Source organism: Oenanthe melanoleuca, chromosome 3 (genome assembly GCF_029582105.1).
Source record: "Oenanthe melanoleuca isolate GR-GAL-2019-014 chromosome 3, OMel1.0, whole genome shotgun sequence".
NCBI classification, from domain to species: Eukaryota; Metazoa; Chordata; class Aves; order Passeriformes; family Muscicapidae; genus Oenanthe; species Oenanthe melanoleuca.
Window position 1 is genome coordinate 71,874,679 of NC_079336.1, and position 21,976 is coordinate 71,896,654.

The 21,976-nt window shown below is 36.2% G+C and overlaps 1 protein-coding gene across 4 annotated transcripts in view; it reads left to right on the forward strand.

The window, feature by feature from the left end:
* Positions 1 to 21,976, forward strand: part of PDE10A (phosphodiesterase 10A) — a 262,818-nt gene that overhangs the window by 232,631 nt on the left and 8,211 nt on the right. For 3 of the 4 annotated variants that reach the window (XM_056487304.1, XM_056487302.1, XM_056487305.1), the window contains 11 exons: positions 165 to 216; positions 3,757 to 3,899; positions 6,043 to 6,135; positions 6,718 to 6,904; positions 8,217 to 8,359; positions 10,299 to 10,382; positions 12,739 to 12,889; positions 15,407 to 15,562; positions 18,720 to 18,892; positions 20,003 to 20,114; positions 21,871 to 21,951. In XM_056487304.1, coding sequence (XP_056343279.1) covers positions 165 to 216; positions 3,757 to 3,899; positions 6,043 to 6,135; positions 6,718 to 6,904; positions 8,217 to 8,359; positions 10,299 to 10,382; positions 12,739 to 12,889; positions 15,407 to 15,562; positions 18,720 to 18,892; positions 20,003 to 20,114; positions 21,871 to 21,951 — 1,375 coding nt within the window. The remainder of the gene's footprint in view (positions 1 to 164; positions 217 to 3,756; positions 3,900 to 6,042; positions 6,136 to 6,717; positions 6,905 to 8,216; positions 8,360 to 10,298; positions 10,383 to 12,738; positions 12,890 to 15,406; positions 15,563 to 18,719; positions 18,893 to 20,002; positions 20,115 to 21,870; positions 21,952 to 21,976) is intronic. The other variant, XM_056487303.1, reaches the window with a different exon arrangement.

Sequence of the window (21,976 nt, forward strand, 5' to 3'; positions counted from 1 at the left end):
AATGTCCTTGTGCTGTAGCAAAGCCAGTCTGAGTTGCAAGGTGCAGTGGTTTGTCCTCACCTTTTCTGGCTTTATGTTAAGCTGTAGTGAAACAAGAGCCCTGACACCCATTTGAGAAGTGTTTGACTAAATGCCAATGTTTACTGACTTCTCTTTCTCTGCAGAACATATTTTGATAATATAGTTGCAATAGATTCTCTACTTGAACATATAATGGTAAGTTGTCTTTTTCACTTCTAAGTTTATTAGTTATAGTTAAAGCCCTTCATTCTCCTTCCCTTGAAGACATTATGTCATTGAAATATACGAGCTGTTTGTAGTGAGCACATAATACAGACAATATAAACGTGTCTGCACTGAAAATGTGGTAAAGGACGGCTTCATTTGCCATTTTTGCAACAACTACCATTCACAGCTTCCATAAGAAATGGAACACGACTGTCTCTGAACTAAATAGTTACTACTGTGTTCTGAGAAAGTTTGAAAATTGTAATAGAAAGGCTTCTGGTTTTCCTTTTATTTCAGCATGTTATATTGATTCCTTCTTCCTAAATTCAATTTGCTACATGCTGCAAAACACTGCTGAAGAAGTTACTGTCTGTACCAAGGGATAGAATTTAAAAATTATTCCTAGGGTATTTTTCCAGTTGCTGAATGAGCTAGTAGTAGTTTGGAAAAACTACATCCATAACTACAGTGACAGTCAACGTCTTATAGAAACCACTAAAGCCAAGTGATTAGTTCCTCCCTTAGAAATAACTAATTAATGAATTAAAGTACTGTTCAGAAAAAGTTTGCCTTCCTAAATCAATTTTGAATTCAGAATTATTTCCTGAGTAGTGTTAACAAATGTGCGTGAACTGGTTGTTTTTAACATGTTTTGAATGTTGGATATGTGAATTATGCTTTTTAGCTTTGTGCATATTCATTGCATTCTGCAGTTCTTGTTCTGAAGTGTAAACCTGAATCAGGTCTGTGATACCATTGTTTAAAATTCTCACATTCAAAAAATTGCTTTCCAACAGTACTCTGATACATGCCTGCCTTCAAAGTGATATTCTTAGCTAGATATTCAAAGACAGTGATGTTAGAATGCAAACAACATTAAAGTGGTTTTATTTAGAAACGTGAATTAGTAATGGAAAATATTCCACAGTGTTTGTGTTATTCTAGTTAGTACACAGTCAAGAATTCTGCACATAGGACGCATTTCTGAACATTGACTTTTCCAGTTTAAATGAACCTCTTAAAAATAGCTTAGCATTTAAAAGAACTGGTATAACATAACATATGGCATTGAGAGCAAATATTGATATTCTTTCCTGTTCTTCCCTGTGAATAGAGATCTGGTGGAAAACACAATTGGCAGTAAAATATGCTTACTCTTTCATCATCTTTTCCAACACTTGGCTGCATCATGATTCTGTATTTTAACCTGTGTGATGTTTCATACTCAGCTTCCTTTTAAGATGTAGCTGTTGTCTCTTTCTTGAGCCAATTAGCTGAGTTGTGTTTGTACATTTATTGCCATTTTATGGGAGTGTGCTTTTTAATATTATATGGCTTATTCTGCGTCTCACTATGAGAAAAGACCAGAATTCAGTTTCACCTCACTACTTCACCCTTTGGTGATTGCAGTTATGGTTTGATTTGTTCCTGCAATATTAAAGAAAAAAATAACGTGTGTTTCTTTCCATTATTTTAATTTTTATTTTCATCAAAATCTCTCAGCAAAGCCAATGATATAAGGGTGTTTTTGAACGTAAATGTAAGAAAGGGAAGTATAAGTTCAAGTTGCCTTACAAGTTTTCTTGCCCATATGTTTGAGTGGCAGCTTGTGCAAAAGGTGGTCCCTGGCTTCCCTATTGACAGTACAGAACACAGTTTTTGTACTGATATTCTCTTTCAACCAATGGTCAGGATTTGAGCAAGGGATTTACAGAAGTAAAACCCTCTCATCCCATTAACAACTTATAAATTAGTACTGTTTAAGTAATCATTTTTGTAAAGCATGAGTCGTGACCAAGATAAGTTCTTGAGTCATATGCATTAAACCACAAAAGATTAATTGTATAAAATCAACACTGTGTTGTAGATTTTACAAAGAAATCTGATAGAGTATCTGAATAGATGCATTTACTGGACCCCTTGTCCTTTTGGTAGTTTCTGTTCACTGTCTTTTGAGCAAATGGATAAGTAATCCAAGTGGTTAAGGTCTTTAAATTTCTTAATGCTCTAAGGGGGAAAAATTGCACAAATCTTTCCTCTTAGATCTTATTCTCCCTGACTTTTCTGATCTGATGGATTAAATGAAGAAGACAACAGAATCTTCCTGAACACTGATTCAGTCTGTATGGGAGGGCCCTCCAAGTCTCGGGCTTGGGCTAGATGGTATCTGTGCAATTCGTCTCATGGCATAGAACTCGAGTCTCTCCACTGATGATTTTTCATCTCATATGTTTTGGTTATTTCTGCCGAGGTGTAACATTTGTCCATCTGCATTAATATGAACTGAAATACTTTATTGTTTTATTTTTATTTTTGGAAGATGAGAGAAAGAGTTGGGGAGATCATTCATGTGGAAATCTTTTGAATCCTTAAAACGTGCCAACTGCATGCATTGCACACCAAGATTTTTTAGCCTCTTTCTGTAGCTGAATGACTAGGTAGGTGCTATATATAAAGTGGAGAGAGATCCACCTCAGATCATACTCTGCCATGCAGTTACTCTACTTTCTGAGCAAGTAAGAAACACAGCAGACTTATCTGAATTGGGTAGAACAGGTTCTTGTGCCTGTGTTTTGGCATCTTAACACAGTGATCCTTGTTTGATTCCTGTCTCACTTTTTCCTCTTTTTCTCAGAAGGACTATTGTATGTCTGACAAATACTTCAGTGAGGGGCTGCTATGTTCCCAAGACAAGATTTTGTTCTGACAGTCAGTGCCTCTGGGAGTTATTTTTGCTGAGATAAAACTATCTTTGTTGGTTCAAAGTAAGATAGAGACCATGCAAGTCTGTTGCTGTACTGTGGTACTTCCTTGGCTGTGGCCAGTACCTTTGGGCTTTGGTTAGTTCATGCACAATTTCTAAGACTCAGCTTTTGTGCAAGGATTATCCCTGACATGGGGAGGCTGCAGCCATTTCCTCTCCCCCTGCACAGGGCAATCCATAATGATACCTCTAATGACAGTGTCACAGAATATTTCTGACTTGGAAAGGACCCACAAGGATCATTTGGTCATTGTTGCATATTACAGGCACACTTGGCTTATTTAGAAGCAAATGTTATCCTCCCTGTTATCTCTGTCTTTTCTAGATACTGAATATCAATATATTTACATTGAAGATTAAGGCAAAAAGTCAAAATTGTTCTTAGGTCTTGCTCTAACTTATCTGTTTAAAATCAACTAAAGATGAATAGCATCTAAACATAGAGGGAGGAAAGCCCTATGTATTATTTTGGAAAGCCTTGAGAAACAATTAAATAGTAAAGCCTATTTTCTTTTTGGAAACTTTCAAGTCTCTGATGATGTTCCTGCATTTCTCGAAGAGAACACTGAAATTTACAGAAAAGATATTGAATTCAAGATTTTACTTTTTAATTGTATCGAAAAAGATTGCTCCTTCAAACAGATTTCCATACTGGATAGCTTCTCAAAACTTTTATCATAGAGGGATGTATGTTTTTATCAGGTAAATGACTGCAGGTAATCCAACTCATGACCATTAACTCTAGTTTTGTTTTCTGTCTGTAGATATATGCAAAAAACCTGGTGAATGCAGATAGGTGTGCACTCTTCCAGGTTGACCACAAAAATAAGGAGCTGTATTCAGACCTTTTTGATATTGGAGAAGAAAATGATGGAAAACCTGTCTTCAAGAAGACCAAAGAAATAAGGTAAGAATAGCCAGCAGAAGAGTGCAGTTTCATTATAACTATGGATGTGCAGGCATTTTATTACCCAGTTTCTGTGCCTATCTGCAGGTACCCTGACAATACTTGTCATACTGTGATATCATTCCCACCAGGACCCGCCTCCAGAAGGTAGTACTTCTGGGAATGACATTGCAGTGCCATCGAAACAGCGTCTCTGAAGCTATAACGTCACTCCTGGAAATGCCGTCTTCCGGAGGCGGTCCTTTTGGAAATCATGTTGGGAAAAAAACAGAGGTGTTCTGAGGTAGGTAAAGGTGCAGGTAATAGTGCACCTAATCCGTAGTCTGCCAGTTTGGGACTTATTTTTTCCCAAGAGAGTTCCCAAGAGGAATTGAAATTTGTGCAATTCAAGCACATCCAAAACAAGGAAATCACAATTTGTACTTCTTGTGGATGGATTAGGCAAATGGTAGAACTGAGTATGGATTGGTCATTGGTTTTGAAGATTTCAAGCTCAATAATTTAATTTTACTTTTCTCATGTGAATTTAGATTTTCAAACTTTTAGTTATTGTGATACTGAGCAATGCTTGAAGTGGTGAATTTGAAAATGTGTATTGTCTGGTAATGGCTACAAAGGATTCTCTGACTAAAAGTTATATGTATTTCTGCTTCATGTCACAGGTACCTAATTTTTATGATTTGCACTTTTTTAATGAAAGAAGCTAAACAACAAAGTAAATATAGCATTTTTCACTTCTCATAAATTATGAATCCCTAATAGATCCAGACTTAAGATTTTCAAAGGCACACAGGTTTCAGATTTTCAGCTTTTTAAAAGTAAAGAATTGTATGACTAAGTATCCTCTACTAAAATTTTCCTAAAATATTCAGCTTTGATTTTTATCAGAACTTCTTTCATTTCCTCCCTATACTTTTAATGTTCTGGGCCAATATGAAATGTGATTCATGTCTTCACTAAGACTCCTTTAGACAAACTTACTCCCACTAACCATTGTGTGAGTGAGAATGGAAGGAGTCAAAATTGGTGCAATTTGCGTACTGACAAGCAAGGAGGTGGTGTAAATTAAAGAAGCTGGTCTGCTTTAACATGCACTTTCATACTCCTTCTTGATAATTGTTTTTCTTGCTTATATCTTTCTGTCTTTTCTGTATGTTATTAAAATGTTGATTGTAAGTGCAAGGGTGTGAGCCATTTCTGCATACTGAAAGTGAAGTGCAACTTAAATATCTGTAAGAAAGTGACACTGAGTGAGTCATCGGGAAGGAGCCTTAAGTTGATGTCATGTACCTATCACAAGCAACAGAAAAATCTAACTTAAAGTCAGGTGTGCAGGGTGAAATCCTGACAGCTTTGTCACTAACTTCAATACCAGGCACCAGGGTACATTTAGACTTCAAAGCATTCCACATATGATTCTTTTTATGTGTTTTTCTCCATAAATTATGTACTGCTTTTATGTCATAACTTCTTTGTGTCGAAATACTGATAATTATATACTCACAAGGCAGACATACAGATTTTCCTGATACAGTTTAGGAATATATTTGTTGTGTTTAACTTTGTGGTGATTAAGGGATTCAGTTTGGTCCCTTAATGGGATGTTTGATTGTCATGAAACAAGCTAGTCATTTCCAAGCCATGGCAAATGCATATAATGTTTAGCTATGAAACCAGTGGAAACTGGTCTTTTCCCAAAATGTTGTTACCAAATCCACACACATACACCACCCAAAGAAGCAGATTCCATGTTGCCTTCATTGTGTCTAAAGTAGCAATGAATATGCAAAAGCCATAGTAAAATCAATACCTTTTAAATGTAAAAGATCTCAGTTTCTGTACAAATGTTATGTTTGCTAGGGATAACTCCCTGCGTTATTGAAGACTTTGAAATTTGTTGCTACAATGGTTATGTAATAGCATGGTTTGTATTAAACTATGTAGCTATATCAAATGTTTTTAGAAACTATCTGTTAGGATGTGCTTTTTGCTTTATTATGTGCTGCTAGTTGTTGTAAGATTTTTCTCCTCAAAGCAAGAAAATGGCGCTGGTTGGGAGAACCCATTACTGTGCACAAGACAGATTCCACTAGAAAAATGTATTTTCTGTATTTTGGCTAATACACATTTTTATTTTCTGCAGATTTTCTATAGAAAAAGGAATAGCTGGTCAAGTGGCAAGAACAGGAGAAGTCCTTAACATCCCTGATGCCTATGCAGACCCACGCTTTAACAGGTAGGATGCTCTTCACTGGAGGGAAAGATAGCTCATCAAACTTCTTACATAGAATAACTACTTACATTTCATATTGAGATGCATTCATTGACCTGTGGTCCTCTGACAAGAAGGTAACTTATAGATGTTTATTAAATGCTTTGGCCATCAGAGGCACTTTTAAGATACAAATAAGAGTATTATTTTTATCAACTATTAATATAATGAAGAAAAAATTGGTTAGATTGTTGTCAATTTTGACTATCAGTCTCCCTGCATTCCTATTAGTTTCAGAGGAGAAAAGAACAGTTTGCTAACAAATAGCATGCCTAAGAATACCCAAATGTTCTTTAACTCTGTGTTCGAGGCAATGTTAATTCTTTGTCTTGCAAATAGAGAATAAAGGATTAAAAAGTTCTTTCTAAGTATGACACACTAGATAAAAATGTTTGAGGGGTTTGAGGGTGAAATTCTTGCGGGTACTAATCAGGTCTACTTGTAAGCGATTCTGTATATTGTACATCAACGTTTCTGAGGATCAAGGAATAGATACTCATTGATATTAACTCTTTTCTCTTTTTTCTTTCTCCTTTGTCTCTCCAGAGAAGTAGACCTCTACACAGGCTACACAACCAGAAACATCCTGTGCATGCCTATTGTGAGCCGAGGAAGTGTAATAGGTGTTGTGCAGATGGTGAACAAAATAAGTGGAAGTGCCTTCTCTAAAACTGATGAGAACAACTTTAAAATGTTTGCAGTCTTTTGTGCTTTAGCCTTACACTGTGCTAACGTAAGTTTTATTTACAGTTTTCTAAGTTATAATGAGAATGCTTCAGTATTTTGATGTTACATATTATTAAAATGATTTGTAAGTCTGTTTCATTGAATTAACATTGTATTCCTTGGTGAATAATCCTATTTTAAGAGGATGATAGGGATTTAATTTGAAATAACCATACTCTGGATATATCAATTTTGTGTAGCTAAACTGAGAGAGCAAGCTCTGAAATGTGAATGATATCTGTCTTCCCTTTTCTGTGAAAAAGTATGATTCTTATTTACTTTTATGAATTCAGATTTCATTTTATAAATTTAATTGGGGAATGGAGATATGCTATCTATTCTCTCAATTCCATATTCTTAATACTCAAAGATCAAATCTTACACTTAGATGCTGTGGTATATACTTATAATTTTCCATGCTTCTAGATGAGAGTGGGTAGCTATTTTTGTCCTCAAACCCTTTATCATCTCAAAATTTACTATGCCTCTAGGAAACATAAGCAGTATAGAAATGCAGTACAGTAAAAAGTGAAATGCAGAGGAACTGAGTTACGTTCATGGGAGGCAAGATAAAATGCAATGCCAGTTAAGCCTGGTGATTTACATTAAGTAATTTTGCCAGTATCATCCCGGTGGTACACAGGGGCAGCAGATTTTATTGCCAGGTGCCTCAAGTTGTTTCACTTGGGTCAAGGCAGGTAGAATGGCCTGCATATAAATTACACTTGGGACTATGCACACTCAGCAGTGTGTGAGTCCACTACTTTTGGATGGTGAATGTTACCATTCAGGGCTTACTGCTCCACAGGATTGTTTAATTAGTACATTGTTATATCCTCACTTGTTTGCAAGCCATGCCATGCCATGTCTAAACCTCTCAGTAATTAAAAGTACTTATTTTTCATAGTGAATAGTAATGTAGGTATGATAAACATCTATGTACATACTTTGTACATAGATAGCAGTATTTTTCAATTAATGGAATTCATACAATGGCAAAAAATATGAATTGTGTCCTGGTATAGGTTTTCTGTCTGTTAGAATTTTACAAGAGATTTAGCTCTGTTTTTGACTCCCTGAACCTGGATTATTTTTTTTGGGAGAGTGCACATGCAGCTAAAAGTCAGCTGAGCCTTAGATATTTACCCAAGTGAGTAGATGAAGAATGATGTGATAGGAGGCTTCCCAGAAGTACTGAATTGAATGTAATCTCTCACTTTTCTAATGTGTGAAGTTGTGTATTAATCACTACTTGAATACAGGAAATATTTTTTTTCTTGATTAGAATTCCACGTTCACGCGTGACTTCTTTTTTTCAGATGTACCACAGAATCCGTCATTCAGAGTGTATTTACCGAGTAACGATGGAGAAGCTATCCTACCATAGTGTTTGTACAGCAGAAGAGTGGCAAAACCTCATGCACTGTACACTGCCTCCACATATTTATAAAGAAATTGAGCTGTAAGTATTTTTCCAGTGTAGCAATAGTTGTATATAGCCCATTAGTATTTTTTTTTGCTTATTTGTAGTGGAGTATTTTTAGGAAGCACTTTTGTTATTGAGCTACAGCATGATGCTTTTATCTCTGGCTTTCTTATACTTAGCTATACTTAATGACCTGTGAACAAAATTTATCCAGCAAAGATATAAAATTATATGTACTCAGAATTTTTCCACAGGCAGGGTAGATACAGTAGTTGGTTTAAGCATTAGTTTTTTAACTAGGGTTTGTAGAGATGAGCTTTCATTCTTATAGTCCCAAGTCACTGTCAGCTCAGAGGCAAGCTTGGAGCATCAGTACTTAAGACTCAATGCATGATCTCATGCCCCTGAATACATTTTAGAATATAACATATATCTCTCACCTCATTCCTGGATTTTTTTTAGATTGTGTTTTTTAGATTTGGTTTTGGGGGGTGTGTGTGTAGGGGATGTTTGGTTTATTTGTGAGTTTTGAGTATGGATGTGTGCGTGTGTTGTGCATCTGCTCGTGTTTATTGAAGAAGGGGAAAAATGATAATTCAGGTTTACAAACCCCAGGTGCTAGAGAGTAGAGTTGCAGCCTGACTTTGGAGGAGGAATTCCCATCCAGCTTTTTAGGCTTTCTCTGACATGATTTAGTTATTTCCAGCTGCTGTGTGCTGAAGATGGACCTCTATCTCTATTTTATCAGCCAGTCTCCCCACTCAACACTAAAAAACATCATGTTTTTAAGTCACTCTTTTTGGTCCAGGGCAATAAATTCTACTCTAATAACCAGGTGCCTAAAATCAGCTATTGAGTCACAAAATCTAAGTTGTCTTTTTAAACCTCATCTCCAGAGCTCACTCACTTCTGTTCGACATTGAGCATTGTAGCTGTGAGCAATGTGAAAGCCTGTGCTTAACAAGGACTGCTTATAGTTAAAGTTCATTACATGCTGAAGTGATTTGCTTGAATGCCAGGGCATTAACAGCTTGCAGGATTACACCCTAATAGAAGCTTATTCTTTGCAATACAATTTCTTGTACTTTGTTAGGTGATATTATATAACCCACCTCCTCAGCAAAAACGAATTTTACTTGCAAAGATGACAGGTTTCATTCTAAATTATATGAGCATCCTTTAGTTCAAGCAGAATACATTTAACCATTTTCCAAGCAATTCAGCTACCTTCAGTCCTCTCACAGCTGCTGTGCTGTTCAGTGTGCCAGAGAAAAGATAGAGGATTTGCAGCTCTGAAAGTGCAGGGAAAAGGGTTAATTAATAATTGAAGGAGAAACAGTTCTACTATCCTGGGTCCCTAAAATTAGACCTCAGTATTGTTATCAGGGGAGGGAAGAAATCTTCAGGTAATGAAACAATTAAAAAATACTGAATTTTAAAAGTTTTGGCTTGATTTCTATTAGCCAGTAAAAACTGACTTTTTCCTCTATCAATATTAGGCCAGTCTCATGCAGTTTATGACAGAAATTAGTGGAAAAAAAGACAATATATATAATATTAGAGACCATCTTTACTCTTCCTGGGAAGAAAGTCCTGAATATTTTAGAAATGCCTGTAAACCTCTCATTGTCCTTCAGATTTTTTTTTTGTCTATTACTTAATCTGTAGATCCTTAGATAAAGATATGTGTTTCTTTAAGTAAACAAGGCCAAAAGCTGTTTGACTCAATCATAAGGGTCTTTTCTAACATAAATTACTAAATGATTGTATGAAAGTATGAGCCTAGTTCCATTGACCTTAGGAGAAATACATAGCTTGACTGAATTACTGAATAATACAGCCTGTAAATTCAGCTTTCTGTGTGTATTCAGAAAGAAGTGAATCTTGCTACATATACATTTCCTAGTCATTTTCACTTGTTTTTAGTAACAGTGAAAAGGTATTTATCTTTTCTAAACTGAAACTTTCATTTTAGGTACCATTTTGATATCAGTCCATATGAAGATGTTTGGCCGGCCATTTTTGTCTACATGGTTCACCAGTCCTGTGGGACAGCCTGGTATGAAGTATATTATTTCTTTTTTTAACTATTAATTCTGTGTTTATTTACTTAATTTTTTTGAGCTAATTACTTCCTAATTCAAGGTCTGTCTTCTTTGATGTTTATTTACTATGTTTAGTCTGTTCAGGACTGTAATAAACAGTCTGAATTTCTTGTCCCACCTTCTTGGTCCTTAGTTATTAAAATCTAGGAACAGTGAGGTTAAAAAACTCGTGATATCATCCTAACAGTTGTCCTTCCAATATACAGAAAAATTGTTTGGTTCTGAGATGAGTATTCTTTTCAGACAGAAGATGGTAAAGACATAACAAGCACTCTTCCCAAAAAGGGGACAAGGTATATGAAAACAGATTTTTCAGATATGTAGTTGCTGAAATTAATAATGTATGTGGTAAATGCATACCATGATCAGATCTTATCTAAAGGAACCAGTTATTTGCACAGTTGTGCATTAGTTATGGAAGTGAATTATTTTCAAATTAAATGCTTCATTTGCTGTCCTTTCTCTCAGTGTTCCTTATCATTACTAAGATCAGCAGTTGGGTAAGTATGGCCCATTGCTATAAGAAAGGAGGTGCTCCAAATTACAGGAAAAAACTACATATGGTCAATTGAAAGGGGAAGTACATCCCTACAGAAGGGAGCAGCATTCTGGAATTGTTTGCTGGTGTTTCATTTTATTTTTCTAACTGAAGGAGCGCCCTCAGAGCGTGCAGTCAAACCAGAGGGTCTTTCTCTGTCTTCCACAGGGCTGCAAAGTGGGTGACTCCTCTGAACACAGCTCCCTGCTGCTCAGTGTAGTTAGCTTGTTGCTATTCCAGACTGAATGGCTGTGGATGCAGGACTGGGATTCGTGTTTGCAGTCAGTTTCTGTTCTCTTCTCTCTCTGACTCCCAGTCTCTTCATTTCAATGTATAGCTTTGATGAGAAAGAATTGATGCCTACTCAATGTTTTTCATATGAGCCTCATCTTTCACATATAAAATTAGGGAAACAACAATGAGGAAAATATTTGAAAACGAGTCTGTTGGAACAAGACTTGTATTTAGTTTTTGAAAGGAAAAAACTTTGCAAACCCTTGAAACAAATCCAAAAATTTTAGGACTAATATTTGATTTTAATATATTGACAAATAAGGTTGTGCCTTTAGGTATTTACCTATTTAATGTGTAGTTGTCCTGTCCTGGGAAGATTTCAGAGAAAAGTCTATCATAGTCACTACGTTTTCTCTTCTGAAGAAATATTTTACTGCTTTAATCAAGTATACAAAATACAGCGGTGGATAAAATAGTGTTCTATATTGGGGCATCAAAATGATTTTCCCTTTGACTACAATAGTACTATTGTGTAATAACCATTGAGTTGAGATTGGATGTAGATGGAAGTGACTATTGTGATATTTTGAATTATGATATACTACTTTAAACAATAGCTCTATCGCTGTCTGACTTTCTAGAATTATAAAAGAAAGCTTTAAGGCTTTTTGAAAGAGAATATGCCTTTGGTTTTCCTAATGTCAGATTAAGGCTGAGAATAATAATTACGTTGCTTAGCATATGACTGTAGAAATACACATTTCTTCCTGTTTCCACATAGTAGGTGTGTCTGCACATAGGTCAGAGCTTTTATCACCCTACAAGTATTGCAAATCGAGAACATTAGCACAACTTTCCTGATATTTCCAAGAAATTATTAAAACGTGGAACTTAAAAAGAAAGTCAAATCCCAGCAACAGGGGAAAAAATGGAATAAAAGAAAACTGCCTTTTTATGAGGGAAAAGAGTCATTGATTTAGGACTTAACAAAATGTAGTTTGGTGAGAAGTGAAGAAAAATTGTGAGATGTGAATTTCTGTTCTGTTAGTCTAAACTGGAAGAAAACAATCTACAAGCATTGGAAAAATAAAATCTTTCGCTTCTCGCAATGTCAATATGAAGCATCTCTGTTTAAGCAGGTTTATTTCTTCTGGGTCCTTTGCTTTAAAAACCCCTGCATTTTCTGTTTTGATCACAAATCATGTTTTCAAATTGTCCGTTAGATGAGGAGTTGTACTATATCTCAAGTTGAATAAGCAATTGAAAGAAACCACTTCAAGTTTCTGGAAGCAGGGAAGGTCATGCAGTTGTGTTGACTGAGCTGGGTAGCATGACTTATGTTCCTGAATTTAACAGATTGAACTAAGAGCATTGACAGGCAATCCTCTGTCCTTGCCAAACTTGAGTGACTCTTCATGGCATTCAGTGAGTCATCCACAGTGAGAGAACAAGGGTAAACCAAAGACCATCTTTTCTCCTCTGCTGGTTGTTTTCCCTGTTCATATTTCTTATCTCTGACCAAATTATTTTCTTCCTAGCTTTGAGCTTGAGAAGCTGTGCCGATTTACTATGTCCGTAAAGAAGAATTATCGCCGCGTGCCCTACCACAACTGGAAGCATGCAGTTACTGTTGCACATTGCATGTATGCCATACTGCAGAACAACCAGGGGCTTTTCACTGATCTGGAGGTAGGTGACGTGATGGTGTCAGTCACCACACCTCATAAGAGCTGTCAGCTGTTGGACAAGTACATTTTCTGTGCTAGAGTTTTTTTGTCAGCTTGGGCAGAGTGTATGTAATGGTCTTCATGGAGAAATGGATGTGAGTAAAGAGTTTGAGGGAGGAGGATTGCTCAAATTCCTAGTCTTTGTCATGTTTTTCAGGACTGCCCCTTAAAAAGCAGTGGTAGATTTGCTATAAATCCGAGTCTTAGTTTTGGGGTTCTCCCTGCCAACTTACAACTACAGTCTTTAATTATTTAACTGTCAGATCCATTGTGAGGGAGGTAAACACCCTGGATCTTGAATCCTGTGAGGTTTGGGAGATGCTGAATAGGAGGACAAGGGTTGCAGATGTGGCTGATATATGTGAGTAAAGGAGAAGAGCCAAACTTTCAAGTGATCATGAAGATAATTAGTAAAATGGAAGGCTTAGAATGTTAATAGACAGTATGGAAAGCTGTCACTTGTTTTTATTCTGAATTATGGGAGGTACAACAGCGTGTTGTCTCTTATTAGTATTACATGAAGCTTCTGACTTGGTGAACCTGTTTTCAGTTGTGTATAACTCTGCCAAATATTATCCATTTGGGCTGTAACTTCCCAGGCTCTTCCTCAAGGTGATTCATTTGGGGAAATTTCAGGCACAATTTTTTGGCTCTTTAAGAGAGACATGCTAGTAGAAATCAAAGTTTTGTTCAGTGTGTCAGAGTAAAATGGAACTTGATGAACTTTGATTTGAAAAGGTCTGGTTTATCCTGCTGTAAAGCAGACTTGAAAATTGGCACTGAAATGCTAAATTTTTTCAGCATATGCTGAAATTTGGCCAAGCTATACAAGTTTGGGGAAAAAAAAAAAAAGTATTTAACAACAAAAAATCTTCAGAGTACAGCCTCAGGGAATTTTTAAAGCTCTGTTAACATTGAGTACTAACCAAGTGGTAAGCCCCATCTCTTTGGAGATGCAGAGTAAGAAAGAAAGGGAGAGCAAAACAGACAGCTGTTAAGAGAGATGACAACAATCTTTTTTCCCTGCAAACTCTAGCTAGCCTTCATCTGTTTGAGTGTCTATGTTCCAACTCTTTTCAGCAGTCTCCTTTCTTAATACTGGAGATGAATTCAACAAAAATACAGGAAACTGCTGAAAGAAAGTTTGGAGATCTAGAGATGGGCTTTCCTCAGATGATGGATGCTGACAAAAACCTCACATTTAGAGATGAGAAGTATAAAACACTGTAGGGGAGACACCAATCTGGAGAAAAATAGAGGAAAACGCAGTGGTGAAAGATTTGGGATCCAAGCAGGGACAATAGGTACAAGGACAAGAGCACTGTTATTAGGCATTGTACAATTCTGGAGAACTGAGGCAAGAATGGCTTCCTGAGATATGGGGTCTGGGACCAGCTGTTACTGCACAACTTCAAGAACAGAGGTGTGTGTTATATTCCCAAGGGTTCCACCTCTGCTGAGGATCTATGTGGACATGTGCTGCTGTATCACCCAGGGCTTTTTATACGCTTTTAAAAAATGCAAAATACACTTCACAAAATGCAATATTGAAAAGACATCATTCAAAATAGAAGTGAATGTCTCAAAATCAGAAATACAGTTAGCATTGCTACAGCCTTATTTCTGCACATGGTGTATTTGTGATAATATTTCTAATTGCTGTTTTTCCACAGACTCATGGATCTCTCAGTATAGTAACCAGGTTGGATAGATGGTTAATAGATGGTTAATCTTTTTCTGCTTCATTTTATAGCCTTATCCTTGAACACTGAACACTCATCAGAACCAATTATAAGAAAAAGCTATTGGGTCTCTGAAGAAATTTTCATGATACTTCATGAACATTAATGAATTTTTTTTTTCCAAACACATAAGTTGTGTGAAAACTTTTTGAAAAAGAGGTTTCAGGGACTGCATTTCTTCAAGATATTAAGGATTAATTATATAAAAAACCCATTTACTGTCTTTATTTGTTTGCATTTGCATTGTCCAGCATTTGTGACTCATGTTTGTGACTTCCTAGAAAAAACCCCACTAGGAAATTTAATTAACATCTCTAGGAGTGTTGCAGAGGCAGATCTGGCATTGAACATCAGTGCACCTGTCTTGACCAGCACATCATACACCTTGTATGTTTCTTCTCCCTCAATAATTGCTCTTTATATTGTTTTAATAAACGTGGTAAGGATTCAGTGGAAAACCAGACTGTTTGAAATGCAGTTTTCTTCTGAAGCACGGTCCATCCAATAGTATGTTACTGTCAAATAATGATTTTTAAATGCATAATATAATTATAATTGGACCAAGAATTTTAATTCAGTGCGTCCTTACTGTCATGTTTCTCTAATTTTTAAGGATATTTCTACATGTGCTGTTGAATGTTTGCATACTGCAACTTCTACAGTATTTTGGGGAGAGAGTGACATCTAGGGGCAAGAAATACATCTTGCTTTTCATGCCTGTGTCATTTTTTTTGTAGCGAAAGGGTCTTTTAGTTGCATGCCTGTGTCATGACCTGGATCACAGAGGTTACAGCAACAGCTATCTTCAGAAATTTGATCACCCCTTAGCTGCTCTCTATTCCACCTCAACGATGGAACAGCACCACTTCTCACAGACTGTGTCCATCCTGCAGGTAGGATTATTGAAATTGTGTGTTCAGTGCGTTAGTGTCCAGTGGTGGAAAGAGGAGTCACATCTGTACCAAGTAGATTTTCTGAAGCATGCTTAGTTCAATTCCTCTATCATAGTGCTCCTTTAGAAGAGTAGAAGATTTATTACAGCAAGCTGGGTTTCACAGTTAGCAACTCAAGGATTCAACAATGGGGCCAAACACAGTTTTCTCAAAATCTTGAAGTTATAAAAATACTGTGTATTTGAAGGTCTTTACTTACGGCCTGCCTTTAAAGCTTTTAGCTTCTGGTTCTCTGGACATTTTTCCCGTGACCCTGTGGAATAGAAACTTTGAAAATTAAAAATAATTTTCTCAGATACATATGTATTTTTTGTCATAATGTACTTCAGCAAAGTCTTCAACCATCCTGAAATTTTGAATAAAAAGTCAAGTACTAGCAAAACCTTCTATGAGAAACTTGAAAACCAGCTGTAATAAATTCTGTGAACATTGAATGTGTGGCATGAAAGGGGAGATGTTAATTTTCCATGCATGAAAATTGTAAGCTCATTTCATTATGTTATCCTGTGCTTTTTTGTTACTTGGCAATTTGAAATAAAAAAACCTGAGTAAGGTAATATTCTGTGAAAGATTTCCTAATATGAGTTCATGTGTTTTTATGTTTAATGAAGAAAAAACTGTAAGAAAACATGCAGACACTTTTGAGAAAACACATATTTTCTCATAAGTGAAATTTTTATAATTCTTAATTAGAAGAGTGAGAACTGTTACCTGTAAACCACTGCTAGTCCATACTATATTTGTGCTCACTAGTTTTAGTTTTCCATGCACACTCAGGTTACAGCCTTGCTACTGTGCCACTAATTCATTCATAACCTTTCTTTCTGTCTGATTTTTCAGGGGAAGATATTTATTTTCTTAAACACATAAACACCTTTTAGGAAAAAATACATACTCTGCCTTGTATTCAGAATCACATCTTGTGATTATGGTTTTAGGTATCATATACATTTAATCACAGAATGGAAGTTTTATCTCTGAATGCTCCTTCATGTAGGAGGGTGTAATTGAATCCTTCAGTGGTGGTATGGCATTAGATGTTTAGTGTTCATTCTTCGTGTGAATTTGTGCACAGTGAGCATGTTCCTCAGTCATTAACACTTCACTGTCCCAACCATTTTGCGTTTTTCTGGCAGAAATGTTGTAATCAATGAAAATCCCATTTGCCATGAAGGCAGGGAACCCTTTTTTGCTTCCCTGGCACCTCCAACATTTGCTGTCAATGTGAATGAGGGAAGGGGAATAAGTGGCCTGGGCTGTAGGATGGATTCAAGACACCAGCTGCTGAAGCACCATGGGTGGTGATTAGCAGCAAAGGCAGACTAGAGCAGCCTTTTGGACTTGCTAGCTTTTCTTTGAATCAAAGAGTCTTTCTGAATTCATGGACCGATGGAAAAAAAAAAGCCAAACCAATCCACCAAGCTCTTTAGTGTTTATCTGAGTAAGTCTCAATTTTACATTAGTAACCTGCAGTACTTTTAACTGCTTGAAACTTGAGCTGCTTTGCTCATCCACCCGCAGTTCTAGTGTACATCATACTTAGGACATGGAATTCTATTCACTAGTTTTAGCTCAGCAAGCAAAGAACAAAATTTTTGGAGCTGCACTTTGTATGTACTACTCAAAAGCCTAAGTGACACACTCATACCTGGCAGCTTCTGTCAGCACTTTATAGAATCAGTTCTTTTTCAGTAGTCTAAACAGAAGCTGTCACAGTGGCCTTTCTGAGATTGCAGCTTCTAATGCCCAAGAGTAGAATCCAGAATAATTTAAATATTAGGACAAACAGCTAGGTCCCAGGCAAAGCTGGAGAGTAAAGGGTACCGAAAACCCTACATCATGAGAGCTAGTAGTAGTAATTTTTTGCTCCCAAAGTGCTGCTGATGGGTTAAAATGTTCTGATTTTTTTTTTTACCATCATGTTCTATGACTTGGAAATCTGTCAAAGGAGCATTGGAACATAGATGGTTTTTATTTTCTATTCCTTATTCACAATAAATTTACTTGTCTAAGTAAAAGTCCTGGAAAATGATGTTTATATTCCAGATGGTGAGAGAAGCCAAGTCTATCTGTTCTGCAGAGGATTTATTTTGAGCAAATTATGTAAATGCTTGACGAAAGTCAGGGAAACTTTTTGAGCTTCAGCCTAAATGCCAATTAAATGTCAAAACACCTCTGCATTTGATATATTTTAATGATAATTTCTTTTTCTGAATGTGCACACCTTGACATGGCTAGCTCATTCTTTCTTTTTTTTTTGTCTGGTTCCTCTCAACTGTAGGAAGACATTTGACAAGCTGTTTTCCAAATCTTAGAGACAGCAGATAGTCTTGACTTTTCAAAATGTGCTATAGCTTCATGAGTGATCACACTGCATGGATATTGTCAGTTAAATGCACAGTAATACCTAGTGGAAATTGAAAAGTGATGGCAGTGGTGTGTTACCAGAGCCTCCATAGATTAAGCTGTTATCTTTAGTTTATGAGTCATTCAACTTAAGGTTGAACAAAGCAGCTTTTTCCCCCCCTAAATATTCATATCCATTAAAATAATTAACTTTATTTTTATATTGAAAATTATGTCAGTAAATGCAATGATTTCAGGCCCATTTTATTTGGAACACTAGGAAAACAAAATTATTTTGTATTTTTAACTTCAGTGGGAGTTTTTTTTCCCTACTATATATTGTGCAATATCAAAACTATGCTTAAGCAAATCAGATACTCAGTTTACCAACTTGACTGTGCAGACTCTGGACCAGAATTGAATAACTCCAAGTTAACACTGTCTGGAAGCGTTGTGTCTATAGTGCTTTTAAATCAAAGAAAAATATTTCAATCATTTTTTCATTAGTACCTTTAGGCTTCAGAAGGATCAGTCCCAAAAACAAATTGATGGCTTAGTCATAGTTTTTTTTTTCATGACGGTGTTTACAGAGGAAAAACAAAAATGGGAATTTCAGGCTATTAACATTTGAATTTGCTACAAAACTTGTCGTTGGGCTGTAAATCTGTCGTAACCTGTCTGGTGAAGTAAAGACTGAAATCATCTCAGAATTAGAGCTTGTGCTTTTTATTGGTTTTTTACTTTTTCATAGCTGGAAGGGCACAATGTCTTCTCCAATCTGAGCTCCAGTGAATACGAGCAAGTACTGGAGATCATCCGCAAAGCCATCATCGCCACAGACCTTGCCCTGTATTTTGGAAACAGGAAACAACTCGAAGAGCTGCATCAGACAGGAGCGTTAAACCTTAAGAACCAAACACACAGGTAAAACAGCAAACCAGTAGTAGATACCCCTGGTCTTAGTCTAGGAAGAGAAACCTTATTTTTTTTATAAAGAGTTATCTCTGAATGGCAATTTTCTTACATATGTGGTCTCTAAGACCAGCAGTGAGTGAAATTCCACATGTAACAGTAACTTCCTTTGCTTTATCTTTGTGTAGACCCTTACATGGCTGATTACTTCTCTATCTTAACTTAGGGAAAGTGCACTCTGCATTTAGCGATTGATTTTTCTGTTTGTTTGTGTATTTCCTCTGGTATATTTGTCTGTTGGTACAGTTTTAATGACTGCCATCACACTGGCATGCAGGTTAGCAAGCTCTGTGCTTTTTAACATGGAATAGACATTATTAACAAAGATGCAGTTGTCCTTAAGGGCCATCTTAAATTCTTCATCGAGTGAAAACAAGTGAATTTAAATTAAATTGCCAGTTTTCTTTATAAAACTTAGAGTCACAAACCATAGATTTGTTCTATAAAATTGGTTAAATAGGATTTTTGTGTCTGTGTGTGCCTTATTCTAGTAATGATTTTACTACTACTGATATTGTTCAGTTACTCTGTGAACAGACTTGTCAGCATATAGGACAGAGTTATGCATTCGTTTCTTGTTCTGTCAGAGTTCAAATTCATTCCAGCAAAGCAATGGCAGCATCTTGAGACAGACTCAGAAGTAGTCTTTCCTCTTTTTAGGAGCCTTTTTTCCTCTTTATTTAAACAATAAAGAAATGCAGCAATAATTTATGCCATCTTTCTTTTCATAGACTTGTACTGTATATTCAGAAAATTATAGAGGGACATGTGAGTGTTTTAACAGGCGGGTATTCTGTGCTCTTGTCTATGTATGTGATTCTGTAGAGGATGGTCAATGGACTCTGGTTGCAAACAGTGTAGGGAATACAACAAGGAATGCAGTATACAATCTGTGCCATGCCTTACCAAAAATCATAAACAAATAAGGAAGAAACAATAGGTGGGAGAAAATTCGTAGTGTGCATACATATCTGCTGATTAAACTGAGGAAGGGCAAATGAAAACTTTGCAGAGCAATCTTTAATTCTTTACGAAACTTACTGTTATTTTTTTCTATTTTAGAGATAGAGTGATTGGCCTGATGATGACAGCTTGTGATCTGTGTTCTGTAACAAAGTTGTGGCCAGTTACCAGACTGACAGCCAACGATATATATGCAGAGTTCTGGGCTGAGGTATGTCTGATTCTTCTGTTTACTCTCCTTATAAACAGAAGCATCCAGGAAGGAAAAACCCAACTATAAGTATTTTTCAATCAACGTCTTGGTGTGTTTGTTTTAAAGAGAGTTCACTGTTGCATGCATGTGTTCACTGCTTACTCTGAAGATATTTAAAGAGCTGAGTTAGCTGTCTAATTTTCAGGCAGTGTTTTTTCTCTCTGCTCAAGATCATGTACAAAGTGTGTCCTAACATTAAGTGACCAAGCGACAGAACATAGAAGTCGTCACTAATTGTAGTTTTTTAGAAATGCAAAATAATAAACAATCATCTTCCAGATCAGCTGCCTTGAAACATACTTATATAGCTATAGTTTTGAGTACAGAAAATGCTAAAGGACATGTGACAAACATTACATTTTTTTTGAGTCTTCTTTGTGAGCCAGCTCAACAGTGGTGTTGCAGAGAGAGCTGACTCTTCAGTACATTGAAAGTTACTTGACAGTTAATGTTTATTGAGAATTGAAACAAGGAATTAAGCTGTAGTAATGTAATCATGTTCATAAATAAATGTTCAGTCTCTCTCATGTCTCAATCTGAGGCATAAATATCCTAATTGTTTAATTTTTAAAGTGGAGGTGACTGCTCTTGGGATAAGGAATAAATTGCATATTGTTTATATATGGAGTGTTTATATACACAGCTTTAGGAGTTACATTGTGTTTTCAGGACTACTATTGCATGTGTGTATGATAAAGTGTTTTCCTTTTCTGTTATGTGCCCTGTGGAATCTTGCAGTATTCAGTGGGCTTATTTCTGTTTTATACAGGCATAAAACAGAAATCAGGCCCATGGAGTTGATGTAGCATGCATATAGTGTGGAAATTGTTCTTCTGCCTGCTGTGTGTTCATTATGAAATTCCAGATGTGTGCTTCTTGTGGGTGTGTTTCATATTCACATGTTCTTGCTCTCTTAATTATAAACAGCTCAGACCACAGCGAAATATTTGAAAAATGCTGGCTGTGTAAGCTCAGAGATCTAGCTCAGCACTCACTTTCTGAAATGCCTGCACTGGGAAGTGAGTGTTCTTAGGAGTGGTGGAATGGAGGTATAATATTCATGTGCCTCATTGGTTCCATACTTAACTTTCTTGCTTATAAGTAAAAAGACTTTTCATAGGAAATCTTCTAAGATCAGTGGAGAAGGAAAGATAAAACTGATTTTCCAAACTAAAAAATAGTAAAGATGGAATTATGGATGTAATTGTGCCTGTCCAGATTTTTAATTTTCTGTAGTTCAAGGATGAGTTAATAGAGGTGGATGTTGATATATTGAAAAGACAAAATTTTTGACAAATTTGCTGACTGCAAATTCATCTGGCTTCCTCTGCTTTTCCTTGGATGAGTGAGTTGTGTTCTACTGGGCATTATATTAGATATTTTGAAAGATGAAACTAACTGAGCAGATAGAGCAGACTACACTGACTTCTTTGGGTTTAGTCTTCCAGTTGCTTTTTATTATGAAGACACACTTGGAAACAAAAAAAACATGTGTACATTGACTTACAGCATCTGCTGTTTATGTTATCACTTAGGTGAATATACAAAATAAATCTCTCCTTGGGCCTTTTTCTGAGATAGCCTCAGAGTGATAGCACACGTTATTTTAAATTCTCTATTTTTAGATTGACATAGAATAGAAGATGGAAATTAATTCAGGTCTCAATAGTCTTGTTTTTGTTTTCTTAATCTCTCTCTCTCTACTTTTCTCCAGGGTGATGAAATGAAGAAAACAGGTATTCAACCTATTCCTATGATGGACAGAGATAAGAAAGATGAAGTCCCTCAGGGTCAGGTATGAACTCTCTCATGAAAATGCT